At 41.8% G+C, this 11,595-nt stretch overlaps 1 protein-coding gene across 5 annotated transcripts; it reads right to left on the bottom strand.

The window, feature by feature from the left end:
* Window positions 1-39: 39 nt before the first annotated feature.
* Window positions 40-11,232, bottom strand: si:dkey-8e10.3 (serine/threonine-protein kinase SBK2). 5 transcript variants are annotated; one of them, XR_008082795.1, is made up of 4 exons: window positions 11,060-11,192; window positions 6,940-7,107; window positions 5,904-6,024; window positions 40-2,827 (listed from the first exon to the last, which is right to left on the bottom strand). XR_008082795.1 is itself a non-coding variant. In XM_052481713.1 (4 exons), the coding sequence occupies exons 2-4, from the start codon at window positions 6,973-6,975 to the stop codon at window positions 2,622-2,624; spliced, it is 363 nt and encodes a 120-aa protein (XP_052337673.1). In that variant the 5' UTR covers window positions 6,976-7,107; window positions 11,129-11,232; the 3' UTR covers window positions 40-2,621. The 5 variants fall into 5 exon arrangements, 2 of the variants coding, with proteins under 2 accessions (XP_052337673.1, XP_052337672.1); XR_008082796.1 differs by having other exon boundaries at window positions 10,991-11,092; XR_008082797.1 differs by lacking the exon at window positions 11,060-11,192 and adding an exon at window positions 10,576-10,691.
* Window positions 11,233-11,595: the final 363 nt, after the last annotated feature.

Raw genomic sequence — 11,595 nt, 5'->3', positions numbered from 1 at the left:
AGTCAGAGTTATACTTAAACTAAATCTTTAATAGTGAGAGCTTTGCAATAGCGATGGCTGGTCAACTAATCACCTTCTCTGATGATCCGTTGAGAGCGCCAACACAAAGGCTACTGAGAACTTTTATAGCAAAGAATCACCCCATAGTCTACATAACAAACCACAGATGTTTGGAATGGGTCACAAGGTGAGACTTTTTAAATGAGAAAGGAATACCCCGTAGTCAGATAGCATTCGCTATATATTAGCGTTCAGTTTGGCCCCTAAGACGAGGTTCTGATCTCTTTCCTGGTACTTCATAGCACAAAAACACCAACTTGACCAATGACATAAATCAATTGTCAACTTCAGATACCCCCATCTCAAGTAAAACCCCTTATTGAACACACTCCTGGACAAGCTCACTGAGGGGAGTGAGCCTCTAGGTCATACACTATTCCAGGTTAAGTGCATCAGAGATGACATACAATGGTTCCAGACACTACCACACACATCCCCCAATGCCAAAGGAGGGAGTGACTGGCGCATAGACATTGTGGAGACAAGTAATTGGTTCCCCATTAATCACGCCATCCCTTCACATGGTTAAAGAATAGGTAAAGACACATTCACATACAGTGAGGGAAAAAAGTATTTGATCCCCTGCTGATTTTGTACGTTTGCCCACTGACAAAGAAATTATCAGTCTATAATTTTAATGGTAGGTTCATTTGAACAGTGAGAGACAGAATAACAACAGAAAAATCCAGAAAAACGCATGTCAAAAATGTTATGAATTGATTTGCATTTTAATGAGGGAAATACATATTTGACCCCCTCTCAATCAGAAAAAATTCTGGCTCCCAGGTGTCTTTTATACAGGTAACGAGCTGAGATCAGGAGCACACTCTTAAAGGGAGTGCTCCTAATCTCAGTTTGTTACCTGTATAAAAGACACCTGTCCACAGAAGCAATCAATCAATCAGATTCCAAACTCTCCACCATGGCCAAGACCTGTCTGAAGTTTGCCAATGAACATCTGAATGATTCAGAGGACAACTGGGTGAAAATGTTGTGGACAGATGAGACCAAAATGGAGCTCTTTGGCATTAACTCTACTCGCCGTGTTTGGAGGAGGAATGCTGCTTATGACCCCAAGAACACCATCCCCACCGTCAAACATGGAGGTGGAAACATTATGCTTTGGAGGTGTTTTTCTGCTAAGGGGACAGGACAACTTCACCGCATCAAAGGGACGTGGGCGGGGCCATGTATCGTCAAATCTTGGGTGAGAACCTCCTTCCCTCAGACAGGACATTGAAAATGGGTCGTGGATGGGTATTCCAGCATGACAATGACCCAAAACAAACGGCCAAGGCAACAAAGGAGTGGCTCAAGAAGAAGCACATTAAGATCCTGGAGTGGCCTAGCCAGTCTCCATACCTTAATCCCATTGAAAATCTGTGGAGGGAGCTGAAAGTTTGAGTTGCCAAACATCAGCCTCGAAACCTTAATGACTTGGAGAAGATCTGCAAAGAGGAGTGGAACAAAATCCCTCCTGAGATGTGTGCAAACCTGGTGGCCAACAACAAGAAACGTCTGACCGCTGTGATTGCCAACAAGGGTTTTGCCACCAAGTACCAAGTCATGTTTTGCAGAGGGGTCAAATACTTTTTTCCCTCACTGTATGAAGACAATGTTCCCTCCTGTCCTTTTCCCTTTCTGATATTCTGCATAGCACTTTGTTTACATACTCATCTCATATGTATATACTGTACTCGATACCATCTACTGTATCTTGCCTATGCCGCTTTGTACCATCACTCATTCATATATCTTTATGTACATATTCTTTATCCCCTTACACTTGTGTGTATAAGACAGTAGTTTTGGAATTGTTAGTTAGATTACTTGTTGGTTATTACTGCATTGTCGGAACTAGAAGCACAAGCATTTCGCTACACTCGCATTAACATCTGCTAACCATGTGTATGTGACAAATAAAATTTGATTTGATTTGACATGTGAAAGACAAGCCTGACCTCTCCCCTCTCTGGGCCCCAGGTGACTGAGCCCCAGGTGACCGGGCCCCAGGTGACTGAGCCCCAGCTGAGGGAAGAAGTGCAACTGCCAATACCAGAGTCCGAAGGGATACATTCTAATAACAATAATATCACATAAGTATACTATGCAGATAAGACATCTTAATGATCTATGTTACACAGCTAATTCTGATTTTTCTGCCACAGGTGCCAGACAGAAACTTTGTCAGGTGGAAAAAGTTTGTCTTATGGGAATGGTTAGTTAAAAGGGTTCTGACTAGAGATGCAAACATTTCTGCATACTTGATCTGGGGAAGTGCTTGGGATCTTGTGTTTGTCCGGTTGAGTAAAGCCTCAAACATAAATTGTCCGCAACAGTGAAATGGGCAACTTCTTATGTGAATTAATGAGGAGGCGGAACACACCTCAATTCAAACTGATGTTAGAAAATAATTAGAAATTGAAACATAGCCTTTAGATAATTAGCAGGCAGCGTGCCTTGGTTTGAGGGTAGCGCGGGTTAATAACTGTCCATGTTGCGTAACAATTCTTGGCACGTCCATTAGGTGGGAAATGTAACTTGTTGCTAGTCGTAACGTTTTAATTTTGGACAGTTTTGTATCTACCGGTACATTTGGTATACATTCTCTCAGTTCGGTGAACACGGTGTTGATGCTCTCCGTCCTTCTCCGCTCCTTCTTCGGCCCTGATGCTCTCCTCTTCCCCATGCATGCGGAGAGAGCGTCCAGCTGGCTTTCTTGCGCCGGACCCGGAGCCCCGAACTCCGTGGAGTAAGGCATCTGGATCTGGAAGTCAGAGAACATTCTGACATCACACACATAAAAAAAAACTTGCGCTGAGCCGGCCATTAATAATATATGGAACTCACATTTGAAAAGGTTAAGTAACCATCATTCTTATGTAACCATACCAAACGTAGCATATCATACTAATTTCACTGTCTCTGATTGACTTTTATCCATGTAATGTCTAGTCTATGAGACCAGGCTGGGATGTGACAAAGGCCCAGTTCTGTTGATTTCTGTAATGGGGAGGCCTTTGGCTGTGACAAAGGCCCAGTTCTGTTGATTTCTGTAATGGGGAGGCCTTTGGCTGTGACAAAGGCCCAGTTCTGTTGATTTCTGTAATGGGGAGGCCTTTGGCTGTGACAAAGGCCCAGTTTAGTTGATTTTCCATAACAGAAGAGATGCATTAATTGGTAGTGCTTCTGCTTGGTGAAATCAATTATGTGCAAACAGTCCACCGCATCAATGGCATGCTGTACAGGAATGTGATAAATGTTGTGATTGAGGAATCTGCCAAAGTATTAGATTACCAAATCGTGTGCACTGTTATGTCGTGTTAGGATGACTAATGGAAAATACTGGTTTAACAGGCGTTCCATTTTTGCAAAACATTCTAACAATAGAATCCACTTATATATATACTGTAGTTGACATATTGACCATCAATGATAATTCATCACTCCAGAGTCCAACAGCTACAATCTTTACACCACTCCAGCCGACGCTTGGCATTGCGCATGGGGATCTTAGGTTTGCATGCGGCTGCTCGGCCATGGAAACCTATTTCATGACGAACAGTTATTGTGCTGACGTTACTTCTAGAGACAGTTTGGAACTCGGTAGTGAGTGTTGCAACTGAGGATAGATGATTTTTACACGCTACGTACTTCAACACTCGGCGGTCCAGTTATGTGCGCTTGTGTGACCTGCCATTTTGCGGCTGAGCCGTTGTGGCTTCTAGACGTTTCCAATTCAAATAACAGCACTTACAGTTGACTGGGGAAGCTCTAGCATAGCATGCTATGACAGTGCCACGTTGAAAGTTAATGAGCTCTCCAGTAAGGCCATTCTACTGCCAATGTTTGTCTATGGAGATTGTGTGGCTCTGTGCTCGGTTTTATACACCTGTCAGCAATGGGTGTGGCTGAAATATCCAAAACCACAAATTTTAAGGGTTGTCCACATACATTTGAAACTATGTGCATGTGTATGTGTGTGTATATATTACGGTGCCTTTAGAAAGTACTCAGACCCCTTGACTTTTCCCCCATTTTGTTACGTTACAGCAGAATTATAAAATGGATAAAAATATATAAAAATCCTCAGCAATCTACACAATACTCCATAATGACAAAGCGAAAACAGGTTTTTAGAAATTTTAACACATTTATTACAAATAAAAAAACAGAATACCTTATTTACATAACTATTCAGCCCCTTTGCTATGATACTTGAAATTGAGCTCAGGTGCATCCTGTTTCCATTGATCATCCTTGAGATGTTTCTACAACTTCAATGGAGTCCATCTGAGGTAAATTCAATTGACTGGACATGATTTGAAAAGTTACACGCCTGTCTATATAAGGTCCCACAGTTAACAGTGAATGTCAGAGCAAAAACCATGCCATTAGGTGGAAGGAATTGTCCGTAGAGCTCTGAGACAGGATTTTGTCGTGGCACAGATCTGGGGAAGGGTACCAAAACATTTCTGTAGCATTGAAGGTCCCCCAAGAACACAGTGGCCTCCATCATTCTTGAATGGAAAAGTTTGGAACCACCAAGACTCTCCCTGGCAGCCAAAATTGAGCAATCAGGGGAGAAGGGCCTTAGTCAGGGAGGTGATGGTCACTCTGACAGAGCTCTAGATTTCCTCTGTGGAGATGGGAGAACCTTCCAGAAGTGCAACCATCTTTGCAACACTCCACCAATCAGGCCTTTGTGGTAGAGTGGCCAGACAGATGCCACTCCTCAGTAAAAGGCACATGACAGCCCACACAGAGTTTTCCAAAAGGGACCTAAAGCCTCTCAGACCATAAGAAACAAGATTCTCTGGTCTGATGAAACCAAGTTTGAACTCTTTAGCCTGAATGACAAGTGTCACTTATGGAGGAAACCTGGCACCATCCCTAAGATGAAGCATGGTGGTGGCAGCATCATGCTGGGGGGATGTTTTTCAGCGGCAGGGACTGGGAAACAGGTCAGCATCGAGGCAAAGATGAACGGAGCAAAGTACAGAGAGATCCTTGATGAAAACCTGCTTGGGAGCTCTCAGGACCTCAGACTGGGGCGAAGGTTCCCCTTCCAACAGGACAACGACGCTAAGCACACAGCCAAGACAACGCTAGTGTGGCTTCAGGTCAAGTCTCTGAATGTCCTTGAGTGGCCCAGCCAAAGCCCGGACTTGAACCCGATCGATCGAACATCTCTGGAGAGACCTGAAAATAGCTGTGCAGCAACGCTCCCCATGCAACCTGACAGAGCTTGAGAGGATCTGCAGAGAAGAATGGGAGAAACTCCCCAAATACAGGTGTGCCAGGCTAGTATCATCATAGAACTACAGTCAAAAGTTTGGACACACCTACTCATTTCAGGGTTTCTCTTTATTTTTAAAATGTTTGACATTGTAGAATAATAGTGAAGACATCAAAACTATGAAATAACACATGAAATAGCACTATTGGTTAGAGCCTGTAAGTAAGCATTTCACTGTAAGGTGACCTGTTGTATTCGGCGCACGTGACAAATAAACTTGGATATGATTTGTAGTCCAAAAAAAGTCTTAAACAAATCAAAACATATTGTATATTTGAGATTCTTCAAAGTAGTCACCCTTCGCCTTGATGACAGCTTTGCACACTCTTGGCATTCTCTCAACCAGCTTCATGAGGTAGTCAACTGGAATGGATTTCAACAAAGTACTGAGCAAAGGGTTTGAATACTCATGTAATTGGGATATTTCAGTTTTACATTTGCAAACATATCTAAAAACCTTGTTTTCTTTTATATTTTTCAGAATAAGGCTGTTACAAAATGTGGGAAAGGGGAAGGGGTCTGTATACTTTCCAAATGCACTGACCCAGCAGCAGGATGTTCCCAGGCTTGATGTCGCGGTGGACCAGACCGTGCTCGTGGATGAACTCCAGGGCACTGGTGATCTGAAGGACACAGCGCTTCACAGCACACTCTGGGATACCTACCTGGGAGCAGAGGAGTGGTGTGTTGTTTGTGTTAATAACATAAAGCCTACACTACCCATAATGCAATGCGCACCCACGCAGTGGTTATGGATAGTGTGCCTTGCAACATGGCTACACCATTTGTTCCGGGGTCATTGTACCTGTCTAACATGTGAATTAGAAGACTGTACAGTCCATATGGACATTTTTTGACAACACATTGAGCTTTATGTATACTTAAAGGAATAACATTGATAACATGCATATTTTAATTGTTTTCTTAAACACTTTATAGTTCACAGATTTACAACATCAAAATGAAACAATGAGTTAACTTTACTCTTTTACTTTCCCTCCCAATAACAAGCTCCTGGGCAAAGCTATAGCGCTCATTGGATTGGAAGGCGATTACGAAGAGACCCACAATGCAGGAGTGGCAGGACAGGTGCAAGGAGATGCAATACTCCCCGTAGGAATCCCCGGAGCTTGGTGGAGGCCATCGGTGTTCGTGCAAATCATCCACAGTTTCTATTTACATTTTCATAACAACTTTCCAAATGTGACCACTGACCATATGAGGTTTTTGACCAGAAAACAGAAGAAGACAGAATACATTGTATTCGTGTCTATAAAGGTTTATCAGGACAGTTTGTATTTTTTGTAACAACTTGGCAATGACCATAGGCAATGTTTTGACCACTGTAGACAACTGTAGAAAACACTGTAGATATAGCAGACGGTATAAATTATATTAGCAGATTGTTTTGCCAGAATTGGCAGTAGTCTACACTAGGAAGCCAATTCTAAGGATACTTTGATATGAAAACTTTCAACCACTTTCAAGTTACTTGAAATAAATTAATCTTTCATTGTGTCATTGAACCAAAGAAAAGCTAATAGTATTTCAACCTATTAAACTATGAGTAGGCTACTTACCCCTGCAGCGATGGGTGACCAGCAGCACCTTGTCATACTCCCCCCAGCCAATTTCCTTGGTGATGTTGAAGTGCTCTTTAATCTTTAGGTGGCTCAGGCTCTGCACCGTCAGCTCCATCAGCTCATCAAGGCCCAGCTCAATCAACTCTCTCTTTCTGTCTCTCAAATCTGACAATCAGAGAGCCATGGGTTAATGATTGCTATGGTCCAATCAATGCCTCTGTACAATTCACAACAAACTACTATTGATGTAAACACACTACAGATGTAGGATTCTAATTTGAGCTGTTTTGCTTCAGCAGGAAAATAATACTGCAGTAACAGGAAATGTAAATAATTATATTCTAATTAATGGATGTTTTTGTAGGGGTTGATACCTTTTTTCTTAAGGGAAAATCATGTCTGAAATTTCTAATTGGAAATTACAAACTTTAGAAGCCTTTTTAAACCTCAAATACACTTCAAATTTGACATTTCCTGCATTGTAGGAAAGTTCTCCTGCATCAGGATGATAAGATTCTACATCTGTAGATATTCCCAGTTTATACCAAGACAACAGAGCTCAATTTCGAGGTAATTTATTATTATTTTAATTTTTTTACAAAAGTATTTATCAAGCCAATCCTAATAATTTATTGACAGTCAATAGGGGGTGAACCACAATAAGAATCTCTAGAAAAGTGAGGAATCCATAGTCAGTCTTACTACTGTAACTGTATGTCCCTCTACCTCTGTGACACCTTTCAGCTGAGCGGAACTGACCACCCAGTCTCTGTACAACGCGCACTCATGCACACTAATACAAAACCTACCATTTTACAGTATCACATGGTGTGAAGAACAATTTATAGGATTAGATGAAATTAGAGGTCAACCGATTATGATTTTTCAACGCTGATACCGATTATTGGAGGACCATAAAGGCTGATACCGATTAATCGGCCGGTTTTTATTTATTTATTTGTAATAATGACAATTACAACAATACTGAATGAACACTTATTTTAACGTAATATAATACATCAATAAAATAAATTTAGCCTCAAGTAAATAATGAAACATGTTCAATTTGGTTTAAATAATGCAAAAACAAAGTGTTGGAGGAGAAAGTAAAAGTGCAATATGTTCCATGTAAAATATGTGCCATGTAAGAAAGCTAACGTTTCAGTTCCTTGCTCAGAACATAAGAACATATGAAAGTTGGTGGTTCCTTTTAACTGAGTCTTCAATATTCCCAGGTAAGAAGTTTTAGGTTGTAGTTATTATAGGAATTACAGGACTATTTCCCTCCATACCATTTGTATTTCATTAACCTTTGACTATTGGATGTTCTTATAGGCACTTTAGTATTGCCAGGGTAATAGTATAGCTTCCGTCCCTCTCCTCACTCCTCCCTGGGCTCGAACCAGCAACACAACGACAATTAGCGCGCGCTAACTAGCTAGCCATTTCACTTCGGTTACACCAGCCTCATTTCGGGAGTTGATAGGCTTGAAGTCATAAACAGCGCAATGCTTGACGCACAACGAAGAGCTGCTGGCAAAACGCACGAAAGTGCTGTTTGAATGAATGTTTACACCGCTCAGTCAGATACTTAGATACTTGTATGCTCAGTCAGATTATATACAACGCAGGACACGCTAGATAATATCTAATAATAATCATCAACCATGTGGAGTTAACTAGTGATTATGATTGATTGTTTTTTATAAGATAAGTTTAATGCTAGCCAGCAGCTTAGCTTGGTTTACTGCATTTGCAAAACAGGCAGCCTCCTTGTGGAGTGCAAACGAGAGAGAGGCAGGTCGTTATTGCGTTGGACTAGTTAAGGTTGCAAAATTGGTTCCCCTGAGCTGACAAATTGAAAATCTGTCCTTCTGCCCCTGAACAAGGCAGTTAACCCACCGTTCCTAGGGCGTCATCGAAAATAAGAATGTGTTCTTAACTGACTTGCCTAGTTAAATAAAGATTAAATAAAGGTGTAAAAAAAAAAAAAAAAATCGGCAAATCAGGCCCAAAAATAACGATATCCGATTGTTATGAAAACTTGAAATCAGCCCTAATTAATCGGCCATTCCGATTAATCGGTCGACCTCTAGATGAAATGTTATGTAGACTTGTTGCAGGTGTTCAGAATTATCAGTGGAGTATTTTTAATGACAGGGTGGATTACTTGGATTACTCCGAACATGTATTTCTGTATGGCCTGGTTATCTTATACGTGACAGCCTAAATACTTCTCAAAGATTTGTATGTTTTGTGAAGGCTGAGGTAAAATAAATGAGCAAATAATCCCACTGACTGCTGAAAACTCAGCAACAGTGGTGCATAACAAACCTAATCAGGAAATGATTATCCCCATCGTACGGCACTGTGTGGTGAAAGAACATGTCGCTGTAATTTTTTATTTATTTTATTTATTTCACCTTTATTGAACCAGGTAGGCAAGTTGAGAACACCTTTATTGAACCAGGTAGGCAAGTTGAGAACAAGTTCTCATTTACAATTGCGACCTGGCCAAGATAAAGCAAAGCAGTTCGACAGATACAACGACACAGAGTTACACATGGAGTATAACATGGAGTAAAACAAACATACAGTCAATAATACAATAATACAATTGTAGCAGTATACTGTAATTGCCTAATTAAAATGTAGACAATAAAGATACATTCAATTAATTAAATCATGTAAAATCATGTAAACTATTACAGTACAAATATCTGTGGGACTTAAAATTCTGTGGGACTTAAAATGAGTTACCCCAAAAGTTACCCCATTTTGAATTATTGTATAATAAAATGTTCTGAAACGGATGCATACTGTATGTAGAGTTTATTTCACAATTGTCAATAAAAATGTTTGAAAAAAATGGTGCTCCTACAAAATCAGTTCCAATGTTATTCATTTAGGTTATGTCATAGATTTAATTTAAATGTTTGAACAAAAAATAAATAACATACTTTAAATAACTCCAATCTTTAAAGTATTTAACAAAAGGAAGCAATGTGTGTTTCACAATCAAAATTGATCGTTTTATACAGTCAATATTGAAAAGTTCTACTTATAAATTTAGACTACTTTTAGTGTTTCTGTCATCATATCATGCATTATCATAAAAAATGATCCTGTTTTGCAATACCCAAACCATGCCTGCAAGACGTATTAATGCACATTTTGTAGGCGTAGATATATAATTGGTGTCTAAGTACATATAAAATCTCAATCCTATATAATATATGCAGAACAAAAACTATGGTTTCACAAATCGGCTATTTTTTCATTGCATTTTGCACTACATACTCAAGCATTAAAAATGACATCAACCAAAATACTGTTTAAAAAAAGGATTCGTGATGATTCATGGTTACCTGTCTTACCTTTTTAGTAGAGGATCCCATTGGCCTTGAACAACCAACATGCACACACATTGCATCAAACACACAATCACACAAACACACAGACAGACAATCACACAAACACACAGACACACAATCACACAAACACACAGACACACAGACACACAATCACACAAACACAAACACCCATACACACAACCGGCATGTGACATGCATGTACAAATTAGTGTAGTAGCATAGCTCAGGTTGAGTGAGTGCCCCTCCGTCCTTCCCTCACCTTACTGCAGCTGTGCTGTGGATCAGAGAGCCGTGTGGCTGGCTGAGTGCCCCTCCGTTCTTCCCTCACCCTACTGCAGCTGTGCTGTGGATCAGAGAGCTGTGTGGCTGGCTGAGTGCCCCACCGTTCTTCCCTCACCTTACTGCAGCTGTACTGTGGATCAGAGAGCTGTGTGGCTGGCTGAGTGCCCCTCCGTTCTTCCCTCACCTTACTGCAGCTTTGCTGTGGATCAGAGAGCTGTGTGGCTGGCTGAGTGCCCCTCCGTTCTTCCCTCACCTTACTGCAGCTGTGCTGTGGATCAGAGAGCTGTGTGGCTGGCTGAGTGCCCCTCTGTTTCATCCCTCACCTTACTGCAGCTGTGCTGTGGATCAGAGAGCTGTGTGGCTGGCTGAGTGCCCCTCCGTTCTTCCCTCACCTTACTGCAGCTGTGCTGTGGATCAGAGAGCCGTGTGGCTGGCTGAGTGCCCCTCCGTTCTTCCCTCACCTTACTGCAGCTGTGCTGTGGATCAGAGAGCCGTGTGGCTGGCTGAGTGCCCCTCCGTTCTTCCCTCACCTTACTGCAGCTGTGCTGTGGATCAGAGAGCAGTGTGGCGGGCTGAGTGCCCCTCCGTTCTTCCCTCACCCTACTGCAGTGGTGCTGTGAAACAGAGAGCCGTGTGGCTGGCTGACTGGACCAGGGTGAGAGGAGGGCTACAGCTACTACAGAGACCACTTCTGAATGCCCAAACACAACACACACACACACACAAACACACACACACACACACACACACACACACACACACACGCACGCACGCACGCACGCACACACGCACGCACACACACACACACGCACACACACGCACACACACACACACACACACACACACACACACACACACGCGCAAAATACACACCAATATAACTCCTCAAGGGAACCAAGGGTACATGTGCTCACACCACTATAACCTCTCAATGTGCTCCATGCTCACAGGACAGTAAAAGGACACATTGGCAGGTTTAACAATACAGTCATGCTTA

Source organism: Oncorhynchus keta, chromosome 27, assembly GCF_023373465.1.
Source record: "Oncorhynchus keta strain PuntledgeMale-10-30-2019 chromosome 27, Oket_V2, whole genome shotgun sequence".
Lineage (NCBI taxonomy): Eukaryota > Metazoa > Chordata > Actinopteri > Salmoniformes > Salmonidae > Oncorhynchus > Oncorhynchus keta.
Note: the sequence above shows the minus strand (reverse complement) of the source record. Positions and strands in the feature narration are given on the sequence as shown.